Below are 25,550 nucleotides of genomic sequence, written 5' to 3' on the forward strand. Positions count from 1 at the left end.
TTGCAGAATAAGCATTATTATATATAAGAAATATTATGTTCTTACACAAAATAAACTAAACTTCAAATAGGTTATTGTTTTTTTTGTCAGTTTGTTGGATCAAGCATCCTGAAATAATTAAAAATGTTTGGAAAGATGAAGAAAAATGTTGGTATATAAATCATTGATTTAATAATTTTTTTGATCTTATATGAACAAAACTTATATTATTTTACCAAACATTTATACTCAATGTATTCAGATAAAAGCATTATAAATCATTATAATAACTAAAACATAAAAATCATTAAAATCTTCTATTTTGGTTTATAAATACAACTGTTTTATTTTTGAGATAATGTGATTTATTGAATGTTATATTTTATTTATATTAATTAACACAATATTAAGTTACCTATTAAAATTGTTTTATTTTTTCTAAACCAAATCTAAACAATCCATTCCACAGCATTTTCAATATTTTATTTTATGATTTTATTTATTTTGAGTTATTATAATAAGTAATAAGTGCACTATTACAATATTACTTAGTATTTATTCTGTAACAAACAATATAATATAAAATTAATTTTTTAATTATGAATTTGTGATATTAATCTAGTAAGTAAGTAGTATTCTACTATTCTCAATTCTATGATAGTGCAGTTAAAAATACAATTATAAATAGGTTATCTATCCATAATTGTGGTGAAAAGACGAATGGCTCTTAGCAGGAACAATTTTTTGTAGAATCCATGATATCATAAGCAGAAAGAAAAAAAATTGAACCTCAAGCACGTGTTATTTAAAAAAAAAAAACCAAATAATCCACCAGTGGTATAAAATAGGGGGCTATTGTGCTACAGCTCGCCTCCCACACACGAAATATTAAAAAAAATTAAAAAATTATTTTAAACGTTTGTTGTATTTTTAATGGTGCTTTATGCTTTTTTTAGAATTTGCACCCAACGTCAAATGTAACAATGTTCACGTGATCTGTAATATTATTTTTATTTTGTTGATATTCTCTTTTTTATTTTGACTCAGTAGCGCAATCAGGAATTTTTCATGGGGCGGGGCGGGGGGGTGACAAAATAAACTAATATACAAATAATAAAAAATTATAATATATATATCTAGAATATGATATTAATATACTATTATACGTACCAAGGGGGGGGTCCAGACCTGGAGTCCACCCCCCTGGTTGCGCCACTGTTTTGACTACCTACCTAGAGAATAAATGACAAAAATCAGGGGCGAATCCAGAGTCGGGGAACTATACGTCAAACCATTTCAAGAGGCCATTTATTAGGGATGAAACTGAATTAGAAATGAATATCTTGTAAAAAAAAAAAAAAACTCAATATGTTCATAAAAATGTATAAGTATATTTATATTACATTGTAGAATTAGTGATACCACCGATACCGACTTGTTTACGATTAATTAATTAATCTAATTTTATCAACGCAACAAACGTACGGAATAAAATAGGTACGATTTACTTAATTTTCTACTAAAACGATATAATTTAAAAAATAAATTATGAATTATAAAATTTTAAATTTTGAATATACATGGCATTAATTTTTCAAGTAACTCCGATGGGCCAACTGTCCAAGAGTCCAAATCAAGGGCTAAAAAGAGAAAAAAATTTCCAAGAGGCCAATTTTGTCAACAAATATTAACTATGGGTCAGCTGACCCCCTGAAAACCCCCCCCCTAGATCCGGATACCAAAATACAATTTCATAAAATATGCCCGATTTTAATTAAAACGCAGGTAAAAGGAAAAAATCTCAAAAAATCCAAAAAAAGCACAATAAACTAAAAAACGCAAAATATGCAAAAAAAAATAAAATAAAATTAATAGTTATATAATCAATAGTTAATATGTTTTAAGGTTCTCAATGGTTCAATGCTTATTATTAAGAGTTAATTATATAATAAATAAATTATAATTGTATAATAATCTTTCTTGGTATCCCTAATTGGTCCATTACTTTCCATAATCTTTCTCTATTCACTGAGTCGTGAATGGGTCAAAATGTAAATTTAAGTATGGAGGAGAGGAATCAGAAGAATTTGAGGTAAAAACAGGCTTAAGACGGGGAGACGCCTTATCACCTGCCCCAGTGGCGTAACTGAGAAAAAACCTAGGGGGGAAATATAAAATATTTATTATTACCAAAACTCTGACACCCCTCCCCTTCACCAGTTAAAACATATTTTTATTGTATGTATTTTATACACTATATCTAATTGTTTGATTTTAAATAAGTCTTTTAACTAATTTTATAGTTTAGATAAACATAAATTGTAGGTAGCATGTACTAGGTACTAATATTGTTAAATAATATTCATAAGGGTTCATTAATAAAGGTTATAATAAAGGTAATAAGATGCTATTTGTACTGTTGAATTATCTGGGGGTCGGGGCAAAATTATACCTTTATCTCTCAAATAATGGTCAGAGGGGGGCACTTGCCCCCTTGCCCCCCACAATTACGCCACTGACCTACCCTATTTAATATAGCGTTGGAATCAGCAATGAGAGAAACTCTGGATGGAGCAACGGGAATCAAAATGGGAAATGACCAACAACTGGTAGTGGCAGGATACGCAGACGATGTTATAATAATGGCGGAGAGCGTGGAAGACCTTAAAAGAACTGCTAGTAAACTGATAGTAGAGAGTGGAAAAATTGGATTAATGATAATGAGGGAAAAACAAAATACACGATAGTTACGAGACACAATCATGAAATAAGATTTTTGAAAGTGAATAATTATAACTTTGAAAGGGTAGCAAATTTCAAATATTTAGAGGTAAATATTAATGAAAATGTTGACAGTCATGAAGAAATAAGACTAAGACTGGTAGCGGCAAATAGATGCTACTTTGGACTAGTGCCCCTACTCAAGTCAAAACTGCTATCATGGAAAACAAAAATAACGTTGTACAAAGTTTTGATAAGACCAGTAGTACTATACGCCTGCGGCGCATGGGCAACAACAAAGACGGATGAAAATAGATTAGCTACATTTAAACGAAAGGTTCTTAGGAAGATATTTGGGCCAAAAAGAAACACTCTAGGGGACTTTGAGTTAAGAACAAACCAAGAATTAGAAGAACTATATAGTGAAACAAATATAATTGGAATCCTTAAATGTAGTAGACTGGGATGGGCTGGACATGTGTGGAGATCCGAAGGCCCTATAGGACTGGCCACGGGCTGGAAGCTGGACACAAGAAGGCCACAAGAGGATGACCCAGACAGCGGTGGGAAGACAGGATTGCAGGAGATGCATCTAGATTGGGAATGGGCGATGAAAAAGAACTAGCTCAAGATAGAGATAGATGGAGGCAAGTGGTTGTTGCGGCAATAGATCTAAAGGACCCGTAAAAGTCAGAGAAAAAAAAATTGTATAATACATTTTACACATAGTATATTTCATTATAGAAATAGTTAAGTAGACATATATACAAGGTGATTTTTTTATCATGAACCAGTTAATATCTCAGGAAGTATTAGGAATTTTAAAATAATTTTTTTTTATACTTTCTAGGTCTTACTATTTTACAGTGTGTTATAATTTTGATAATTTTAACTTCCTCCCTTATTTGATAAAACACTATCAACTTTCGATTTTCAAATGGCAATACCTATTTTCGATAACGTAAATGTATAAACATACTGATAAAAATAATTTTAACGTTTACAGAATATAAATTCAGTAATCCGTTTACGATTTATTACCGTTTAAATATTAATTAATAATAATACTCGAATAAAAGTTATTAATTATGTAAGTTCGAGTTAATCGTAATTTATTATTTATTTTTTATTCAATTATTTTTGAGTAATTAGTATTTTATAAGTAATTACAAAGCAGTTTCAGATCAGTTGATCATATTTTTAAAACAATCGAATGCGTTTAACATATTTATATTAACTGGCTTAATTAAAACACAATAAACATAACTGAATTTCTCCTAAATACAATACCTACCAACAGACTTGTTTAATTTTATAAATAATAGTTATTCTTGAAATTTTAAAATAAAATTTAAAAATTACACTTTTATTCAAAAAGATTCTTTACGTATATAACACTATATTCATTAAATATACATATTATACAAATATATATATATTATTATAACCCGCAAAAACAATTAACATTTTAAAAAGCTATAGTAAAAATGGCAAATTTAAACAAACGGATCAGCTTATCAGATTTTGCGACCACCAAATCTGAGACCTCTGTAGGAAGCGGATCTTGGCTCGATTGGATAGTGAGATGGAATGGAAACAAGGACGCCGGAATACAACAAGAGGATAACAACACCGGATCCATGGTAAGACATCTTCCTACATGTAAAAGAAAGATATTAGAAAAAAAATAGGAGAGATTAGAACGTTAAAATGAATTAAAAGTAGTAGCTCAGGTGCTTAGGTTCTCACTCTATGTGTAAATAGTTCTAAACATTTTACATATAATAGACCAGAAAGTTTTCGCAAAGACTACGACTTACGTATGTTTATTTCGGGACGCAGCCCTCTCCTCTAGTTATAGAATTATAGTCACTCAGCTGTATAAAACTACCAAGAACCACACAATTAATAATGGTTTCTGCTTCGAAAAAAAAAATCGTGCACAATGTATTTATTATATTCTATCATTTCAGGTTAGCGACGAAAATGAAAAAGAAACGGATGAAAGCAGAACCACGGAGACGACCGTAACATATCCAGGTAATATTGCCAATTCTACAATTATATTCCATAAATAATTATGAGCTATACAACGTTAATTAATGACGACTACAAGTCTTTGTCTTCGATAAAATTAATGTAATTTGAATCAATTGGGCTTTAGTTGAAAGAGAAATCATGTCGTTTCAACTAGACAACAGAAGTCAGCAGTACGATGAAGTGATTGGCAATTTCAACCAACTGAAAAAGTTTAACGCTCAAGGTCAGTGCAAGGTCAGTCCATGGATGATGAACTATGGATGTTTGGATCCAAAATGGAAAGGTACCAGTAATATAAATTATAAATCTTACGTGGCAACGCGTGTATAAAATATTTTTCACAATCAAAAAACATAATTTTATCTCAAGATGTGTGCACGTGGGCGGACCCAAAGAAAATGACCAAAGAGACAATTAACATTTACTCAGGTTTGTAAAAATGTTATCAAATAATACAAAACATTGATAATCAATGAAATCGCATGACATCATATGAAATATTTTTCGATTGTTTAGTAACCGATAGCAGAGCAACACTAGTTGACAACATCACACCAATACCAGATCGGAAAACGAAGAACACCGATTTAGAAAAGGCGGTGAATGGTAGACTAAATTATTTTATTCTCGTATATGATAGTTTGTATTATGAATGATAAATAATAACAATTATCTTTGGTGTTAAGTTATAACAGAGTTGAAGAAGAAAAATGATATCATTGCCGAAGAATTAGCAGTTATGAAAGATAGACATCGTGTAATTGAGCAGAGAATAAAAGGCAAAAAAAAATAAATATTTAATAACTGCATAGTTTAAAATAAATTAAAATTGTTGTGATAAATTGTAAAATATTTTTTGTTTCGCAAATGTTGATATTAATACAGACGCTGCACAAAATCAACACGCGAAACGCAACAGGGTGGTTGAACTAGTTTATGATACGGACAAATGTATGAAAACTTCGGAAAATAATTTTATTTGTATTTTAATCAAATTAAACTTGATTTAATGATTATAAATATTAATTAGCAATAATTTTTGGTCGATGTTTAGCTAATGAGTGGAATAAAGAAGATATGTTTTTAAAAAAAGAATTGTGGTTGCTGCGAGAAAACTTCTACATAATGCAACAGAAAATAAAATCAATAGATGGTATAAAATTATTATAATATTATAGTACTGATAAATCAATAATGTAGACACTAAACATCCAGTAATACATTGTTGAATATTTTTACCCAGAGTTGTTTTTAGAACAAAATGTCAAGTTAAAAAATATTACAGACAAATTACAAGTTGGTATAGAAGTTTCGACATCATCAGCGAACATAAATTGTAATCATATTTACATTATTCTAACTGTAAATTCCATTCCTATGAAATGCATACTTGATGTAAAATTTAACTTTTAGATGAATCAGAAGCTGTGTACAAAAAAGCAAACAGTCGGATAGACAAGCTTGAAAAGATCGTAGACGCATTAAAAACCGAAAAACAGTATTTCGTTCAAGCGAACAAAAAGATGGCTAAGGAAATCGGTAATTTTAATTTTTTATTTTTTATTGATTAATTGCAATTAAACAAAAATCACTCGTTCCTAGATAATATTCGTAAACGTTCTGTGAACAAAATGGTTTTCAAAAAATTCAGGGGTCAAACGAAGAAGAATTTGGACGACGTCAACAGATTTTTAAATTATTATAAAAGTAATATGTCGCATATATTTATAGAATTATAATCGGAAACATTAAAATTTTTAATATTTAACTCTATATTGTGCGTTTAAATACTACTATTATAGATATAAATAAAGTGGAGACTGAAATTAATGCTCGTCGTAAATACGACAAACTAAAAATGAGACTGTGTATGATTGAAAGTAAGATTAGATTATCTATAACGGTTACAGTGAACATAAGTTTACAAATGTTAATAATGTTGTACAAATTGAATTTTCAGAAGCAGACGTGACAAATCAGATCAACACACAGCAAATGATGCAGAATATTAATATGTTATCGCCAAGGGTGAGAAGAGGCGGAGTAATTGAATCAATGACAAACGTTCATTGTGATAAAAAATATCAACAAGCATACCCGTATTCACCTCCTTCAGTGAAACCAATAACACCTTTACTAGAATCAGCTTCTCCATCAATACCGCCACCACCTCCATCACCCAAAGCAGGACTTTCTTCTGAATATGCACCATATATAATTAATTCAGATCTATTGCAATCTATGGCTAAAGAATTAAGGAAACCTGATGGTAATAATATTAGGAAAATTCCAAAGCGTGTGGATATGAAAATTCCTAGTAAGAACACAAATAATGCTAAACAAGAGGTTGCTCTTACATCACCAGAATCTCTACACCAAGAGTCATATATAGTGCCTCCAGCACCACCACTACCTTCAATAACATTAGTAGCTCCAGAATCATATATTGATCCTCCAGCACCATCAGAACATCCATTAATATTAGAAGCTACAAAGTCACTTGTAGAGCCTCTAACCCTACAGCCACCTCAATTAATACCTCCAACAAATAATATAGACTAACCACAATTTACGTACTTATTTGCGGTCACTATCACTTTCAGCCCATTTTTTTAATACATACATCTCAACCCTGAACTCTCTAGGCATCAAAATCCGGTGGTCCAGTAAATAATATGAAGAAAGTATATGAAATGGCTCGTGTAAGTATTTGGTTTTAGTTATTTAAAAGTATAAAAACCATTTAATTGATTGAGTTAGTTAAACTTCAGTTTAACTACATTTAAGTATTTATAAAAATCAATTCACATAAATTTTTTGATTCTGGTAAAATCAAACGTTAAAACAACAATATTGTTATACAAATCAAAATACCAGAATCAAAAAAGTTTTGTGGATCGATTTTGACGAAAACTTAAAAAAAAAAAAAATTATAATATTTGAGGTAAAATTTAGTTAAATTGTAGTTTAATCAATCAAATAATTTGGTTTTTACACTTAAGTAATCAAAATCAAATACACGAATTTAAAATAAAATATACAGAGTGTTCAAACTAACAGGTACCACTAAATATATCAGTTGGATGACTGTATTTAAATGGGGTTTTTGGGAAATTAAAGAGAGTACCATAATACACAATTTCAGACAAATTTCAAATATTTGACCCTATCGGTACGCGCATGCGCAATACAACTTACTTTTTTTAAATGGCAACACCATATTTTTTTTGTATAATCGGGTAAAGTATATTTTTTTAATCAATTTTGATATAAAAAGTTTTTTATAAATACAAAATTGGCAAGGTTATAGTATATTGAAATTTAAATTTACAAATAATCTGTTTTTGACAAAATTTAAACAAAATTCAAATTATTGTTAATTGAAAATCTAAATAATATCTCCAATATTGTTAAAAAACCTGTCTGTACATAGATAAGATATAAATAAACACTTTTTTTATTGTAATTTACTCTTCTGAAATATGATAGCTAATTGGAGGTAATGAAAATTATAATTATAACTTATCTATGTACAGATATTTATCAATATTTGAAATATTATTTTGATTTTCAAGTAACAATCAGTTGAATTTTGTTTAAATTTCATCAAAAACAGATTATTCGTAAATTTAAACTTCAACATACTATAAATTTGTCATTTTTGTATTTATAAAAAACTTTTTACAAAAATTGTTTAAAGAAAAAAAGTCTAGAAGAATACTCTACTCAAATATGTAAAAAAAATATGGTATTGCCATTTAAAACAAAGTAAGTTGTATTGTGCATGCGCTACCGACAGGGGCAAACATTTGAAATTTATCTGAAATTATGTATTTTAGTACTCCCTTTCATTTCCCGAAAATCCCATTTAAATACAAGGTCGTCCAACTGAAATCTTTTAGCGTGAACACACTGTATTTTACAAAACTTGTTTTATGTTACATGCTCACAATAATTGCTTTTTTCCAAGCAATGAAATCGTAAAACATCTTCTCATATCATTGATTGATCACGAAATTGTCGACCAATAACACAAGCTTCGTTACATCTCCATTAACATAATGTTAATCTAACATCTAACATAAATTATAGGTATCAACAAGTGATTCCGAACAACCAAGTTTATGGAAAATGTTTGTATTACTTATATTTTATAATAAACAAACAACATTTTGAAAAATTATTTTGAGTAGAGATTACTTTTTATGAAAATATTTTAAAAGTTTTTATAAAGATCTTTAAGGCTTCAAATTTATGTGATTTTTTTTAAATTTTTCATTTAATTTTCCGAATAAAGTTTATCTTCGATTTTTAGATTTTAATAATAATTTACATCTATTTATTAGATTGGTTAATTTCAATTTCTGGTTTGTTTCGATTGTGAAGTCACTAAATGTTAATAATCTTGATGATAATTATGTTCTGTATACAAATCGAATCAACCAAGATTGCTTGGAAAATGTATAAGTTACTTATTGAAATCAACATAACATAATAATAATAATATTAATCCAACCCACATACAATTTATTTGGTCATTTAAGCAAAATTTTTGTTAAAGTTTGTCAAATTTGAATGAAATATTATCTAAAATGAATGCAGTTTCTATCTATGACGAAAATATAAAAATATTATTTCCAGGAAAAAATCCATTTAAATTAAAAAAAAGTTTTATTTCAATTGATTCGTCAGATTATAGAAATTTATTAATACCAGAAAAAAATGCATTTGCTTATGTCTGTGGATTTTTAATGAAAAAATGCATTGAAAAACATGCTTGTGATATTTGTATTAATTATGCCAAAAGTCAAAAACAATTGGATGAATCATTTTTACTTTGTTACTTTAAAGCATATGAAAATGCAGAAAAATTAACACATGGAAATTTAATGATGCCACTACACAAATGTAATGAACATATAAATGAATTAGTAAATATATTTATAAATAGATTTCCACAACTATCTGTAGTCAAAGAAGTAGATATTAAGTTAAAACTAAGTATGACTAATATTATATTTAACTACCCATGTCCACTATTTAACAAAGACTATTTGTAAAATGATTTTATAAGGTTTAGGATTCATGCAGCAATACAATTTTTAAATAGGACATTAGTATCTGAAAAAATAAGAAAAAATAGAAAATAAGCTATATTAAATAATTTGCAAATAAATTAGTATGTATTATTAATTATTGAGGAATAAATTTTAAATAAGTTCTGTACTTCATTAATTTTATAATATTTCATGTATTGTATTTACCTGTACTCGTTTATGTAAAATATTTTTTGATTATTTAAAAAAAAAAAACTGTGATTCTTTGTAAAGTATTTAATATACTTGTAATGTAACAAAAATATAACAAATTAGAATGTAGATTTATTAATTATTTTACCCAAGTCCTATTTCATAATTTCTGATGTTTGTGAACATGTTATCGAAAATTAATACAGCTCCTATAGATTATGAAAATATAAAAATATTATTTCCTGAAAAAAATGCATTTACTTTACAAACATTAGTGCATATACTTGTGCATGTTAAAGATTTTTAGCGCATATTTGATTGGTTTTTAATACATATAATTCCGCGGTATAATGATTAAAAATTAATAATAATAAAATTATTATATTTAGTCACTAATAAAACTCCACGGCAAAGTTGATAATTGATATATCATGTTTTTCCACGATAGTTAACGTGAACCATGTAAATAGTATAATATTGGTAAAATCTTCGACCATATAAACTAAGTTAGTTTATATGGTCGAAGGGTAAAATGTTGTATAACCAGGTATTCTTCAAAACGAGTTAAAAAGAAAAGGAGGTGCAGAAAATAAAAGAAATAAAAAACGTAAAGAGTCGTTAGAAGAGAGCAAAACAAGTGTAAAATTGGATAATATATTTAAGAACGTCGAAAAAAAAAGGTGGTGACCTGGTTGGTTCTCTCAAAGTTGAGATAGGTAATTGTTTAATTGGAACTTGGATATGATCATGATGTATTCCAGTGGCGCAACCAGGGGGGTGGACTCCGAGTCTGGACCCCCCCTTGGTACGTATAATTGTATATTAATATCATATTCTAGATATATATATATATTATAATTTTTTATTATTTGTATATTAGTTTATTTTGTCAGACCCCCCCCCCCCCATGAAAAATTCCTGATTGCGTTACTGATGTATTCTATTTTTCCCGGGTCGGTCAGATTATGCCTATCCGCTCCCGATGATAACGCAAAATACTATTTACCAGTGGCCTATATAGGGGGGGGAGGGTGCCTAGTGGGTTCATCTCCCCTGAAATGAAAAATCTTAAAAGTTATTTTAAACGTTTGTTATATTTTAATGGTGCTTTATGCTTATTTAGAATTTGCGTCCAACATCAAATCGTTTTGGGAAATTCTGTTAATGAATTGTAGATAAGTACCTACTGTGTCTTGTTAGTAATTCTTAGATAGTAGTGGTAATTTAATTCTGTCCATAGTAACCCCTAACGAAAATATTTTCTGTATACGCCACTGCTATATACAGCTTTCTTTAAACGTTAACAAATATTTTTTTTTATAGTATACATAAATACATAAGTACAGAGGTGGATCTATTGGTTAACAATTAACTTAATTTTATCAATAACCGTACTGCAATAGATCTACAATTTTGGATTTCAAAACAAAAGTAAATACTTTTGGGGCGGATATTGAGTTTTAAGCATTTCAAAATACTAAAATCGAAAAACTTGTATTTCAAAAAAACTGTGAGATAGGGAAATAAAGTATAAAGTAAATATATTATTTAACATGTATAATTATTGAAGGTAATTTAAGGGAAAAATATTTATGATGGATAAATAATCGCAATAATATCTATTAGTGATGAGAATAATCGAATGATTAGTAAACGAAATCAAAATAATCGAATGATTCATTTTTTAACTGCTTGAACTGGTTGTATAAATAATCAAATAATTATCGATAAGCCTGAAAGTTAAATGCATTTTTAATCCAAATATTTATACGTATTAAACCAATTAGTGTGGAGATTACCGACACCAGGAATTATACCAATGATTAAAAATAAAATAAATAATAATACAATACTGATGGACAGTCGATTTCTTAGACCAAGCTGTTTCGAGACAAAATTTGCAAAATAGTTGCACATGCAACTGTTTTGTGACCTAGGCAGCGTATAGCTGGGACGTCCGTACACGAAATGACCAAAATTACATTAGTTTGCAATCAGTTTCTAATCAATTGTACTCATTCGGTTTTCGCGGTCGCAGTTGCGTTGTAATTTTAATTTGCACCGAACTTTCGTATTTGTGCACGTGTATTGTTTTAGTATTTTCGTGAACATGAGTGACCAAGAATTAAACATTAAGTTCGTTAGGTTATAAACAGTCTAGAGTTCGCATTTTCTCTCAAGTATAGATGGACCCAATGTTTTCACTGTATTCTGCGTAGCCTGCGATATTGATGTCATCTTCATCTGATTCTGAACTTGACATAGTATAAAATAGAAAAAAAACAACTGTACTGATCGAATAGATTAACACCAACTGATCCAAAATCAGTCATGTCCGTGTGATGTGGGGACTGAAGTTTCATATTGGTTGCAAATTGATTGTTAAGCACAACTGATTTGCAAATTTTGTCCCAAAACAGTGTGTGCGCTTGGCCTTAATCAAACAGACATGTGCAATTGTTTTTGTTCGATACATTATTTACAAATGTGGCAAGAGGAACTTGCAGCTGCGGAAACCTATAATAGTTAGTACCATAGGCATATAAACTAAGTTAGTTTACATGTCTATAATTAGTACCTACCTACCTACTTGAAATTACGCAAATGGCGGGCAAATAACGAACATTAACGGTCGTCGATCACATAAATAACGGATAATAATTGTTTGTATTCAGTACAGGGCGATTAATGCATAAACAAAAAATTCGTAAAGAAACTTTTTTGTGTTGTTAGTAGTTGGTACTTTTTTTTCTTCTTTTTTTTTTTTTATCATGTTTATTATCACACTCCAGGAAAACTAGTAGATACCAGCTGTCGTACAACCATAGTATCTATAACCATGGACAAAATTGAGTGTCCGTTCTCAATTCTAGCCATTAACATATAATATATAGATAACAGATAGAGTTATCATAAAGAGTTCAATGGCAAAAACTTGATTCTACTCACAGTCTAAAAAGATATCTTCTAAGACCGTGGTGTGAAGACGAGCGCTTCCCCGCAGTAAGGCATTTGGCTGGCTTATCATAAAAGAACGTTATCATAACTTCAAATTGTAAAATGTAAATGTAAATGTAAAATGTTAAATGTAGGAGCTAGAAGATCTCTTTTGATTTAAAAGGTTTATATTAATATACTATTAGGTATATTATAATGTATAGTTTTATAATTTTTTTACATTTGATGAATTTAAACTATATTATGTCCTAATGTATATGATAGGTAGACAGGCACGTAGCTAAATGAGGGCCAGTGTGTGCCCAGCCCACCCTAATATGTGTCCGGCCTTAGGCCGGCCCACCTAAAGTATTGAGAGGGGCTCATTATTATATGATTGCTTTTAATTTTAACCAAATTTTTAATATTGCCTAAATATGACGCAAATAAAATCAAATACATCGGGTTTTAATTATAATCTAAGTAATGTAACTTGTAACTAAATTAAAACGATCGATTAGGAAATAATTGCTATTTATAGCTAAATACCGGTACTATACTACGTCAAGTTGTTCTTATCATATCTAGACTGTGACTACTGTATACTTGTATGTCTATTTTTAAAATACTTTGAGCGAAGGTATTGTCATTATATTGATTTATATAGAAATATAGAATTATATTATGGTCTCCGATTGGGCACTTACATTCACATTCAACGCACGTCGCACTTATGCTAACGTCACCTGCGTTAATATTTGTACAATTTATAGTATTTATACATTTTATCTTATATATTTAATATTTAAATTAATTTTAAAATGGCACCTCTCAGTGGATTTGCCAAAAGAAAACTAAAATTACAAAGAGAAGAGCGAAACGATAAAATATGGTATTATTAGGTTATATACTATATTAAGAGTTAAGACCTTTAATTCCATTCTTGTAAAAAAATAACTACATTTTTCTAGTAATTAATATGTAATAAAGTAATTTTATTAAATAACTCCAGTCTCCATTACAACTATTCGTTTGCTCTACTACCTACCTATCATATACATAAGGACATAATATAATTTATATTCATAAAAAGTAAAGAATTTATAAAACTATGATAACGTTCTTTTATGATAAGCCAGCTATATGCCTTACTGCGGGTAAGCGCTCGTGTGTGAAGTGTTCGTTTTCATTATCACTTTCTGTTATCTTGAAAAATAAATATCATGAATTTTTAATCATTTTGTTATCAATTTCTAACTAGTTGAGTGCACCTTTTGCACGTGTGAAGTGTGAAAAGGAATGTTTTTTCAAAACATTTTCAAATACATAATACAGTAAATTTAATTAAAATTTTATATTTCATATTAGTGTAAATTTTTTTTCAATTATGGATTCGCAATCGTCCGGAGTAGGTTTTAAACGCAAGAAAAAGCATATTTCAAATTATCAACGAGCAATGAAGTACTCTAAACGAGGAAAGTTTGGTCATGGTTTTCAAATTCAAGAAGATGATTTTCAGTACTTTTTGAATATTCTTAAAGTGTCGAAAGAAGCATTTGAAAGTGATGAGGATAAATGTAATTATATATTTTACATTTCCATTTGTGTTTTATATAATTTATACAAATTGTTTTCAGGTAATTTTGTGGATAATGTTTTCAAGCAGTTAAAGGGAAATGAAGTGAACTATTGCAGTAACCAAGTAGTGTCTCGTGTAATTGATGATTTATTACCAGCTGCTAGTGATGAGACTGTATTTAATTTAATTGAACAATTTGAAAAAGATTTAAGACCAATTTGCTGTGATCAGTTTGCCAGTCACGTACTTCAACAGTTATTACACAATGCTACATATAGAGCATTTAAAAATGTATTTCATATTTTATAAATATTATTTAAAATTAAAAAAATTAATTAATATTCACCATTTCAAATATTAAACAATTTTTAACAAAAGGTAACTAAAGAAGTATCAGAATCCACAAAAGAAAATTATCTTCATTTTATAAATAAGTTATGCAAATTTATATTAAATAACTTGGAAGAATTTGTATGGGACACGTATGCTAATCATATTGTACGCAGTTGTATGGCATGTTTATGTGGTGAACCATATTTATCTTCTAAAAACTCTCATCAAAAAGGTGAAAAAGTTGATACAAACAAAGAACTTAAAAATTTATTGAAGAAATATGCTGACAATTTAATTAGTGTTCAACAGTTTTCAGGTAGAATGTGAAATGTTATAAATTCAATAAATTATTAAATTAAATTATTATTTATAGAAATGCCTAAAACTGATATTACATCTGGACTTTTACAAGTATTATTGAAATGTATTGCACCTGTATCTAAAAAAAGATATAAAGCACTAGTTGATAAATTAATGAGCGTTACATTTTCGAAAAATGAAAGTTCTTCTGAAAATATTTTAAATGTTCTCGAAAACAGTTCATTTGCCAGGTATCGCTTAATTTATTTTATAACTTGTAAAATTTATTAATTTATGTTTATTAGCAATAAAATGTTTATATTTCAGACTGCTTGATGTTATTATTTCTGAATCATCAGAAAAATTTAATAAATCATTATATTCTACATATTTCATGAATAAACTTGGAGATTTAGCTGTTCATCGCAATGGAAATTTTACCATTCAAAAATTATTATTGAAAACCACAGATACCATACAAGTAATATTATAGTTGGATATTTAATAACGCAGTATACAAGTTGTTCTCAATATGTGAGCCATGGTATCTATACAGGGATACTACACTTTTGTAGAATTGTATTGGGTGTAAAAATAATATTTATGATTCTTTGTGCTATATGGGGAAGGGTGTCCAGAGAAAACCTTATTCAGAAAAATAGTTGCAAGTCTAAAAAGTTGGGGAACTGCATCTATATACATTATACAAAGACAGTTTTTTAATCTGAATATAAAACTTTAATTCCAATAATAATCTAAAGTGACATTATTATTGTGTTCAATTTTATTTTGTTTCATTTTTCAAAAATAATAATATAGTATAGCATCTAAAATATATTTATAATTATGAATATTTATTTTTATTTTAAAATTTAGTTTGAATCAATGTTTGATCAACTAAAGGAAAAAATACCACAGTTGATTAATCTTGGATATACTGGAGTTTTATTAGAATTGTCTAATGTTTGTTTAAGACTGAAGAGTAAACAAGCTTTATTTTTTAAAGTAATACATTAATAAACTAATTCAAATTTTATTGTTTTATACTAAATTTATTTTTAACAGACATTATGTGAATCACTTAAATGCAAAGAAGAAACCGAAGATGGTATTACAGTTTTATTAATTCTTAGTTTAAAAGTTAATGAAAATTATGATAATTCTTGTAATGAACCACCAATTAATATTCATGGGTCAATGATAGTTCAAAATTTATTGAAGTTCAATAAACCAATTAAAGTAATATATTCTTTGATATGTATTTTCAAAGCTAGTTTCAATAAATTTTTTTTTGTAGATTATAAATAATTTAATCAATTTAAACTCTGAACGTCTTGTATACATACTATGTGATGTAAAAGGTAGTTATATTGCAAATGCATATTTTGAAAGTGAATTTATTGGAGAAAGAAGTCGTGAAAAAATGATCTGGAAATTAAAAGTAATATGATGATTTATTGAATATGTTATATTATTTTTTTTAAACACATTATTTTATTAAAGGATTATTATACAACTTTGGCAAAATCTAAAAGTGGTTCTCGTGCTTTTGACTGTATATGGAAAGTAGCAGATTCAAAGCAGCATTTGATGATCATGACTGAATTTTTACGACATGAATCTGATCTTACTAGTACACAATTCGGTTCTATAATTTCAAATAAATTAAATTTGGGTTTATTCAGGCATCAGAAAGATGAGTGGCTAAAAGCAGATCAAAATAAACTCAAAACACTTAAAGTGTTTGAAATTAATAAATACTGTTAAATTGATTTTAATATTAATATATATATACATATTAAGGTAACAAAAATATAATGATAATTTTAAACATAATTATTCCAATTACTGCCATCTTCAGGTAAAAGTTGATTAGTTACTAATAGTATAACGTCTACTATCCACCAAATTCCACCACCTCCAAGTGTCAATAATTTTCCTACGGCTGTTCCAGTTTGTCCTAAGCAAAATCTGTCCATACCAAGGAAACCAAGTAAAATTGAGTACAGAAGAGTTGTTAGAAAATAATAGCCACCATATCTGTAATGATAAAATATATATGTATGATTATTTAATATTTTCAAAAATAAATGGAAAATGTATATATTTTATAAAATTGTTCTTACTTAACACATGGAAATTTTTTAGTGAATGTTCGAGAACCATGACATTCTATTCCTTCTAAAACAGTGCATTGGACATCTACTTGTTGTACGTCTTCATATCTATAGCTACCACCATACTAAAACATTCAATTATAATAATTAACTAAAAGAAATTTATAATCAAAAATATATAATATTATTATACCTTATAACAACCTCCTGAACCAGAATCATCTCTTGATTTATTGCCTTTTAAATCTACTGATTCACAATCAATAAATTCCATAGGTCTAAAAATTAATGAAAAAATATTTCAATAACTAATTTTATTATTAATTTAATATTTTAAAAATATCCATGTATATTATGTGTACATGATTAGGAAAATTAAAGCGCTTTGTACTACAGATTAAAAACCATTGCTGTAATACATTAAATTAGTAGTTAATGGTTGATTATTTTTAGACTATTAATGGAATAGAAATGATTGATTACTGGCTTATCACTTGGTCATCTATAAATGGATATATAATTAAAAATGTATTATTTTTTTGATGTTCAAATATAAAAATATAATATATATATAAAAATAAAAAAATATTTCATTGATGTTCAAAAAATTGCCAACAATAATATTTTAGAATTAATTGAACTATATGAAAATAACTACATTTCTTAAAACAATATCAAGCAGATTTATTATTTTTACTTTGATCATTTAAATTCTACCAAAGATATTAAATGTTAAATTTTGTTGTCTTATATAAACTTTTAGCCCTAACACACTATAATCTTCTGAGACTTGCTTGCAGTACAAAAATATTATGAATGTTGTTAACTTTGATCAAATTTACATGTAAATTAATTCAATTGCAATATTTAATATTGCAAAATTATTTTTCAATAGTTTTTCTCGCTTTTTTATCACCAAGAAAATAAAATAGTAAACATGGGTAGAAGGTGATACATTTTTCAGATGCAGAGCAACAAAGAATCAGTACCATAATTTGTGAAGGCACGAAAAGATAATGTTAACACGAGTTTATAATGAAAAAATTTACAGAAATGAGCATTTGACAAGCGGTCCAAGTGGAAAATACGGTTCTTGATTGTTTTCAATCATCGAATCATTTTTGAAAACTCCATCACTTTTCGACAAATCCTCATTTAACGTCGTGTGACAGTAACAACAACAGAGACTTGCCACTAGGTATAATACGGTCCAGTTAAACTTGTTGGCCATTTCTTGTGATCATGACGAATTGAAAACGGATTTAAAATAGTTTTTTGTTAAAACTTAAGCTGATAATACAATCAATTCAAATATTGTTATCATAAAAGTTATCTTTTTATAGAATACCATGAATAGAGATAATACGATACATAATATTATTCTGTGACGATATTTAAGGTGATAGTGATGATGAACGAATGGACAACCTGATGAGCTTTATCAAATATTCATTACGATGAAGTTGTCAACTGTCCAGATACGACGTGCCTGTTTCGCTTGGTTCAGTTGCCTAACGTATAAAAAATTTACTACACTTATTTGGCCCACTAAAGCTATAAAAAGGCGTTATCGGTGACTCATATGTTATAATATTTTCGGCTAAACCCAGTCAATATTTCTATTGCAAATTATTTCCGACATAAATATGGCAAATTTTATGTCTCCAATGCCGTCCAGAGAATTCTTGTGGGATGTGTTTCAAAGGTATGTGAATGTAACCGACAGAATTTGTCATAATGTGTACAGTAAATAATATAATGTCGGATAACTTTATGCAGGGTTGACAAAGACAGAAGTGGATTTATCTCGTCCGATGAACTTCAAATGGCGCTTTCCAACGGCACATGGACTCCTTTTAATCCAGAAACAGTGCGATTAATGATAGGCATGTTTGATAAGCAAAATAGAGGTACTGTATCTTTTGAAGATTTTGGGGCCCTGTGGAAGTATGTGACCGATTGGCAAGCATGTTTTCGGTCATTTGATCGTGATGGATCAGGCAACATAAATGTAACCGAACTCAAAAATGCACTTACATCGTTCGGTTATAGTCTCAGTGAACAAGTTGTCTCAGTTATGCTCAAGAGGTTTGACCGTTTTGGTCGTGGAACTATATTATTTGACGATTTTATTCAATGTTGTGTTGTATTACATGTATGTGTTAATAACATTTTACTAAATATAGTCATACTTGAAATTCTATTATTCCATTTTTAATTGAAACACAATTATTTTTCAGACACTTACAGCTGCATTCCGTCAATTTGACACTGATCAAGATGGATATATTACAATTCACTACGAGCAATTTTTAAACATGGTGTTTGGTTTGAAAATATAAATTTATGTTGTATATTGTTTAATAAGTATATTTTATACATAACTGTCCAGCATTTAGGACTATTTACAATATATAAAATGAAATATTGTTAGATAACAATTATATATATATATATTTTTCTTTCGTGTATTCAGGGTAGTACTTTAATGCTACATTAATTATGTGATATTTTTGAGCAATTAATTAATTAAATTTATATATTACTATTATTACTGTTATAACCAAGTTGTTTTAATTTATTTAAAATACACATTATTCAATTTTACCAATTTAAATGATTTTACTATGAAAATAGAAATATAGAAAATGATGGCACTTATATAAAAACAAGTAAATGTCAACTATTTTATACACAGATTTTAATTGATTTTTTCTGAAAAAGGTTTAATAAAATATTGTTATCATAAAGTAGACCATTTATATTATGGTAATTTTGTTAACTTGGCAACTGTATCTAATAGAGGATTGGTTGATTCATGAGCAAAAAGTGCTATCAAAAGTGCAACTCCATAACCAGTTGCTCTTTCACCCTAAAAAATGCATTAAATTAGTAAAAATGTATGAACTACAATATGTCATGTCTAACAATATGTACTAAGTATAAAATATCCATTCTTATTATTAGAGGTACCTATCTAAATGATATCTACTCAGTACTAATAAGCAGTTTGATTAACTAGACATCCATTTTAGTAGATACTAGTACCTCTGATAATAATGACCTCTAATACTTTTTTCTTCAATTATAAGAAAAATTGTAATTACATAGTGTGATGGCCCAGCAATATCCACATGCATCCATTTATGAGGAGAATCAAAGCCTAGATGAGCTGCTATAAAAAGTCCGGCACATGATGAAGTGGCGTTTGAACGGTCCTTAAAATTACATTAATTTTAGAAGATAAAGTATACGAATTGAAAGTTATCATATTACAGCTACAGAATTTTTCATATCAGCTACAGATGATGAAAATTCACAGAAATGTAGTTCTGGACAGTAAACAATTGGAAATGTTAAATCTCCAGACACAAGGCCAGCAGAAACGACTTTTTTTTCCCATTGTGCCGAGTTAGACATCACTGCTGCATGATATTTCCCAGTGCTAATTGACTAAAATAATAACATTTTTACAATAAATTAACTGTAATAAAGCCTAAATTTATATAAATTTACATATTTATTCTAATCTTTAGAATTAAATGTAAAGTAAACATATCAATGGTAAAGGTCAGTGGTCAAGGGCCAAGGCAGAATTCAAGAATAATCAACTTTTTCACACTTTGTTGTAAACATTATAATAATTTAACATTACTTTCAACCAATTATAATTTATGTTTTATTTTACACTATAAGATCTAAGTGATAATGAACAGGTGGAATTGAAAAATATTGGGTGTGAATTTTAATAGAAAAATGTGATGTAAGGGGTAATATTATTGGCATGTTTCATTTTATTTTGTTCTTGCAATAATACTTAAAATAATAAGTTGCAAATTTTTTTTTTTTAAATAATATTGTTACATGACACGATTCAAAATACAAACTTTGTTAGATCATAATATTTCATAATTTGTTGTTAATAGTGTATTGATTATAAATACTTTAACATTCAAAAATGTAAATAAAACTTATTCTTGATATTATATACTTTTAGACTAAAAGTTTTAGTTATAAAATTTGTAAATGAATATTATATAAAACGCAATCATTTTAAGTATCAATTTTTTATATAGGGGCTTTTAAAATGCTTATGTGTTATATCAATGTTTTTTGGTACATAAATATATTTAAACTATTTATATTAATGTTTAATGTACCTGTGCTCCAGTAAGTGTAGCCATGTCTAATATTATTTTAGCATTAAGATCCCTAGATGCATACACTACACCATCTGATAGAACTAGACGTCCTTCAGCATCTGTATTGTTGATTTCGACAGTTCTAAAATGAAACATTTATTTATAATATTTGTTATATTAAATGTTTAATTATAAAGTTAAGACTCACTTTCCTGAATAAAGTGTATGTATATCATCTGGACGTGTTGAATCTGGCCCAACAGAATTTTCAGCTAGACAAAAAATGGCATGAAGATTCTGTTTGAAGCCAGTTTTTACTATGGCATGAAATGCCCCTAATATAGCAGCTGCTCCACCACAATCACGTTTCATGCCTGGCATAGAGGTCTGTAATTATTTTTCATATATATAATTAAGAAAAATAAAAATTAATTAACTATATATTTACTTTTCCTTTTATACTTAGGCCACCAGTATCATAAACAATACCTTTGCCAACCCAAGCAATTGTTTCTGTAGCTCCACTTGGGGTAAAAGATAATACAGCTAATGCTGGCTCTACAGTAGACGCTTTACCTACACCATATATTCCTCCTAGTCCTTTTTTCTTCAATTCTTCACCCCTGATTATAACTGGGATAATATTCAAATCTGCTCCTACTTGCTTTATTTCCTGAAAGTTGTATTCAAAATTAAAATTGTTCAATGTATTAAATTTCAGCCAATTTATGTTCAACTTGCATCCAAGAAATGATCAACATTCATGTAATTACATGGAGTATCTACAATACGTGCTGCCATCCTAACGGAGTTAGCTATTCTTTCCATAGTTTCTATTTCTTCTTTCGATACTTTATAATCTGGATCATTAGCATTGGGAATAATTAGAAACTCTATTGTAACAGTTACAATAGATTTTTTTTGAGCCTTTAATTTGCCAACATATACTTTAGTTTTACAGCAAAAATCATAGAATGCTCGAGCTGCAGCACAACCAGAAGCAAACATATCTTCTCGTGTACAAACAATCTAACGAGGTTATTTAAAATATTATTTCAAAATAATAAATTAAAATTAAAAATAAATAGTTCATTAACAAACCACAATGCATTCATCATAACCAGCTGAATTTGAGTTGATCAATTTGGTGAGCATATGGGGTTGTGCCGAAGAATTATGACGACTACGATTATTGGAAAAGCATGCTACAGTGGCAGTGTTAAGAAAAAGTGGACAAGTATCAGTTGGACACGGATTCAATAACGATATAGCAGATCTATAAGTCTGAAACATGTTAATATTTGCATTAACTATTTAGCAGAAAATATATAGTAATTTACAGACAATTCTCACCTGTTCATTAACCCGTGGCTCTAACTTGCATTTTATTTCAGAATAGGACAAATTAGTTACATGATTTTCTTGACCCACTATAAAAACTGGTACACTGATAGGATCAGTTTTACTCAGAGTACCGGAAAACTTTAAAATTGTGGAAGGCATTCTAAAAAACAATGCCACTCACAAAAGTAATATGACTTCGCAAACCGTATGACAAAGAACAATCAATGCCACAGTAAGAAATTATTTTTGAAACAAGATTGAAAAAAGAGTTAATTGATGATAAAGGTTTATGAAAATTTTACCAATAAATAATAACCACGAATTAAGATACACCAATTAGACGATAGAAACGGAAAATGTAAAATCATTTATCAGTTTTATGCCAAGCACTCCACTAGCGCCACAAGCGTCTAGCGACAAGGAATCCAGATATCTACAAGATGACGGACTTCGTTATCACTATCACCGATTTTATTATCAGTTTATAAATTAAAATTAAAACATTGATATGAGCTTAAAACATATTCCACAAAAAACTACAAGTAATTATCTAAAATACTCATATTAGGCAGATATCAATATTAAAATCCTACGCTAAGTATTGGATATTGATATTGAAACAAAACAGGTACGAAGATAATATTTATAAATTAGGAGAATATAGAAAAGCTTAGGGACATTGTTGAATTCCTTATAAATTAAAAGCTTGGAAAATATTGATATCTGTGCATTTTTTGGACAAGTTTTTTTTCGTTGCAGAAAATTATTAGTTATAGTGTTTTTTACTTTGTGAAAGTTTTTGTGGAATATCAGTATTTTTTTTTACACCAAGAACTATAATGTTAATATTTTATAAGTACCTATTTATTAATAATTGTTATACAGGTACTATAATATAATCATAATTACTGTAAACATTATCATTATGCTTTTTTTCGTGGTTTGTTGTTATTCACATCTATAAATAGTAAAATTCCGATTGTCGATATTATGGGCATTTGATAAAATCCATACTAAATCACAGATATCTATATTATACTAGATAACGAACTACCGATGTTTTTCATTGAGAGAAGTGAAGCCCGGAGACGCAAGATTATCATACGTTCGCCATATTTTCGGTTGGCAAAACAATATTACTTTACACTATATAAAATAGTTGAACACACTAAATTATTAAATTAAACATTTTTCATTACGTTTAATCAAAATTTAATTTCATTATAGAATTGAGAATATTAATTTAAAATTGCACTATTCATTATTTACATAATGTATATAATATATATTGATTATATTATACTCGTAATCAATGAGTATACAATAAATAAAATGACTTATTTAAATACACAAAACCATATCACTATACTTACTATATTTAGTTTTAACTATTATATATATATATATAAATTAAAATATATAAAATAAATGTTTATGTTTTGATATACTGTAGTAGGGTTTGTTTTCCAAGTTTGGTTACTAACCTTAGCGCAATTGATTGAAAAGCCTGAATTGGCCTGATGTTCGAGGGATTTGCTGGACCCCAGATTGCTATTCCATAAGACCAGATTGGTCTTATGATTGACTTATATGTAATTAGTTTGTTTTGGAGTGTTATTTTGGAGTTTAGGAGTGGTCGGAGGAGGTGAAGTCTGTTGTTCGATGATTTTCTTTTTAGTGGGGGCTCCAAGTTAGTCTTTTATCAAGCGTTATGCCTAAGTACTTAATTTTGGTTTGGACAGGGATGGGGGGCGTTGTTCATAATTAATTGAGGGCACTCACAGGGAAAATGTTTTAACGTAAAAGTAATTTGTACAGACTTTTCCGTATTAATTTTTATTTTCCATTTTTTGGCCCATTCTTCAATTTTATTAGCATGATTCTGGAGTTCAGCTGAAGCTAAAATAGGATTTGGACTGGAGGAACGAATAGCTATGTCATCAGCGTATGTTGCTAGAAGGGTGTTACTAGATTGAGGGATGTCTGCTGTGAATATATTATATAGATCAGGGGATAGATCACTACCCTGTGGAACTCTAGCATATATTGAGTGGGTAGATGAAATATCGTTCCCCTGTCGTACGACAAACGAACGATTTTGTAGATAAGATTTGATAATAAGATAGTAGGGAGCTGGAATGAAAAGTTTTAATTTGTATAGTAAGCCATCGTGCCAGACTTTATCGAATGCTTGAGCAATATCTAAAAAAAGTCCAGAATAGTATTCTTTATTTTCGAGAGCAGTTGAGATTTCATCAGTAAGACGATGAACTTGATGGATTGTTGAGTGCCTGTTTCAAAAACCAAACTAATTATTTGGTATGATATGGTTGTTTTGAAGGATGGGACGTAATCTTTTCAGGAGGGCCTTTTCGAAAAGTTTACCAAGGACTGGAAGTAAACTTATGGGACGGTATGACGAAGATAAGTGTTAGGTTTATTTGGTTTGTGTACAAGTATAATGATTGCAAATTTCCAGATTTTAGAGAAGTGGGAAAATCTTAGCATAGAATTATATATGTGGGTGAGCAATGATATAGTTTTGAGAGACAGATTTTTCAGAATTTTGTTTGTAATGAGGTCATTTCCAGGCGCCTTGCCGGGAGGTAATTTTTTAATTATATACTGCATTTCACCAGGAAAGATGGGTTTTGCAGGTAGCGACATAGGTAGCGAAGCTGATAGAAATTGTTGAATTTCAATCATTGTATCGTTTTCGGGATCGGTGCACGAATGAGGCTGGAATGTTTCAGCTAATTGAGAATATACAGATACAGAGAATGTACAGAATATACGTTGCAATTAAAAA

The 25,550-nt window shown here is 28.6% G+C and overlaps 5 protein-coding genes across 5 annotated transcripts; 3 read left to right on the top strand and 2 right to left on the bottom strand.

Moving 5' to 3' along the window:
- Nucleotides 1-7,433: 7,433 nt before the first annotated feature.
- Nucleotides 7,434-9,800, top strand: LOC112680883. Its single transcript, XM_025551106.1, has 3 exons — nucleotides 7,434-7,442; nucleotides 8,833-8,873; nucleotides 9,440-9,800. Exons 1-3 carry the CDS (start codon nucleotides 7,434-7,436, stop codon nucleotides 9,798-9,800), a joined length of 411 nt encoding a protein of 136 aa, XP_025406891.1.
- A 4,248-nt stretch (nucleotides 9,801-14,048) lies between these two features.
- LOC112680887 (nucleolar protein 9) lies at nucleotides 14,049-17,085 on the top strand. The gene is made up of 10 exons (XM_025551112.1): nucleotides 14,049-14,503; nucleotides 14,564-14,796; nucleotides 14,884-15,154; nucleotides 15,212-15,389; nucleotides 15,466-15,619; nucleotides 16,015-16,143; nucleotides 16,204-16,377; nucleotides 16,436-16,579; nucleotides 16,642-16,941; nucleotides 17,000-17,085. The coding sequence occupies exons 1-9, from the start codon at nucleotides 14,314-14,316 to the stop codon at nucleotides 16,903-16,905; spliced, it is 1,737 nt and encodes a 578-aa protein (XP_025406897.1). The 5' UTR covers nucleotides 14,049-14,313; the 3' UTR covers nucleotides 16,906-16,941; nucleotides 17,000-17,085.
- LOC112680888 (TM2 domain-containing protein CG11103) lies at nucleotides 16,907-18,564 on the bottom strand. The gene is made up of 4 exons (XM_025551113.1): nucleotides 18,305-18,564; nucleotides 17,449-17,533; nucleotides 17,265-17,380; nucleotides 16,907-17,178 (listed from the first exon to the last, which is right to left on the bottom strand). The coding sequence occupies exons 1-4, from the start codon at nucleotides 18,484-18,486 to the stop codon at nucleotides 16,965-16,967; spliced, it is 597 nt and encodes a 198-aa protein (XP_025406898.1). The 5' UTR covers nucleotides 18,487-18,564; the 3' UTR covers nucleotides 16,907-16,964.
- Nucleotides 18,565-18,694: 130 nt separating this feature from the next.
- Nucleotides 18,695-19,616, top strand: LOC112680890 (programmed cell death protein 6). The gene is made up of 3 exons (XM_025551114.1): nucleotides 18,695-18,960; nucleotides 19,035-19,410; nucleotides 19,496-19,616. The coding sequence occupies exons 1-3, from the start codon at nucleotides 18,902-18,904 to the stop codon at nucleotides 19,595-19,597; spliced, it is 537 nt and encodes a 178-aa protein (XP_025406899.1). The 5' UTR covers nucleotides 18,695-18,901; the 3' UTR covers nucleotides 19,598-19,616.
- A 336-nt stretch (nucleotides 19,617-19,952) lies between these two features.
- On the bottom strand, nucleotides 19,953-23,085 carry LOC112680866 (probable aminopeptidase NPEPL1). The gene is made up of 9 exons (XM_025551089.1): nucleotides 22,751-23,085; nucleotides 22,499-22,681; nucleotides 22,139-22,426; nucleotides 21,846-22,070; nucleotides 21,606-21,784; nucleotides 21,416-21,539; nucleotides 20,532-20,708; nucleotides 20,363-20,473; nucleotides 19,953-20,127 (listed from the first exon to the last, which is right to left on the bottom strand). The coding sequence occupies exons 1-9, from the start codon at nucleotides 22,898-22,900 to the stop codon at nucleotides 20,020-20,022; spliced, it is 1,545 nt and encodes a 514-aa protein (XP_025406874.1). The 5' UTR covers nucleotides 22,901-23,085; the 3' UTR covers nucleotides 19,953-20,019.
- Between the last annotated feature and the right edge of the window lie 2,465 nt (nucleotides 23,086-25,550).

This window comes from Sipha flava, unplaced genomic scaffold (genome assembly GCF_003268045.1).
Source record: "Sipha flava isolate LNK unplaced genomic scaffold, YSA_version1 181_pilon_pilon, whole genome shotgun sequence".
Taxonomy (NCBI): domain Eukaryota; kingdom Metazoa; phylum Arthropoda; class Insecta; order Hemiptera; family Aphididae; genus Sipha; species Sipha flava.

What these genes read in the sequence shown, in the direction of transcription:
- LOC112680866 (XM_025551089.1), bottom strand. Translation starts at nt 22,900, where the DNA reads ATGCCTTCCACAATTTTAAAGTTTTCCGGTACTCTGAGTAAAACTGAT. An exon ending in CATACACTTTATTCAGGAAA is followed by an intron (nt 21,540 to 21,605) that starts GTGAGTCTTAAC and finishes GTTTCATTTTAG; the next exon opens with AACTGTCGAAATCAACAATA. An exon ending in ATATGAAAAATTCTGTAGCT is followed by an intron (nt 20,474 to 20,531) that starts GTAATATGATAA and finishes TGTAATTTTAAG; the next exon opens with GACCGTTCAAACGCCACTTC.
- LOC112680888 (XM_025551113.1), bottom strand. Translation starts at nt 18,486, where the DNA reads ATGGCCAACAAGTTTAACTGGACCGTATTATACCTAGTGGCAAGTCTC. An exon ending in GTTCAGGAGGTTGTTATAAG is followed by an intron (nt 17,381 to 17,448) that starts GTATAATAATAT and finishes TGAATGTTTTAG; the next exon opens with TATGGTGGTAGCTATAGATA. An exon ending in AAAAAATTTCCATGTGTTAA is followed by an intron (nt 17,179 to 17,264) that starts GTAAGAACAATT and finishes TTATCATTACAG; the next exon opens with ATATGGTGGCTATTATTTTC.
- LOC112680890 (XM_025551114.1), top strand. Translation starts at nt 18,902, where the DNA reads ATGGCAAATTTTATGTCTCCAATGCCGTCCAGAGAATTCTTGTGGGAT. An exon ending in TTGTGGGATGTGTTTCAAAG is followed by an intron (nt 18,961 to 19,034) that starts GTATGTGAATGT and finishes AACTTTATGCAG; the next exon opens with GGTTGACAAAGACAGAAGTG. An exon ending in AATGTTGTGTTGTATTACAT is followed by an intron (nt 19,411 to 19,495) that starts GTATGTGTTAAT and finishes ATTATTTTTCAG; the next exon opens with ACACTTACAGCTGCATTCCG.
- LOC112680887 (XM_025551112.1), top strand. Translation starts at nt 14,314, where the DNA reads ATGGATTCGCAATCGTCCGGAGTAGGTTTTAAACGCAAGAAAAAGCAT. An exon ending in TAGTGTTCAACAGTTTTCAG is followed by an intron (nt 15,155 to 15,211) that starts GTAGAATGTGAA and finishes TATTATTTATAG; the next exon opens with AAATGCCTAAAACTGATATT. An exon ending in AAACCACAGATACCATACAA is followed by an intron (nt 15,620 to 16,014) that starts GTAATATTATAG and finishes TTTAAAATTTAG; the next exon opens with TTTGAATCAATGTTTGATCA.
- LOC112680883 (XM_025551106.1), top strand. An exon ending in CAACCAAGTTTATGGAAAAT is followed by an intron (nt 8,874 to 9,439) that starts GTTTGTATTACT and finishes GTCAGATTATAG; the next exon opens with AAATTTATTAATACCAGAAA.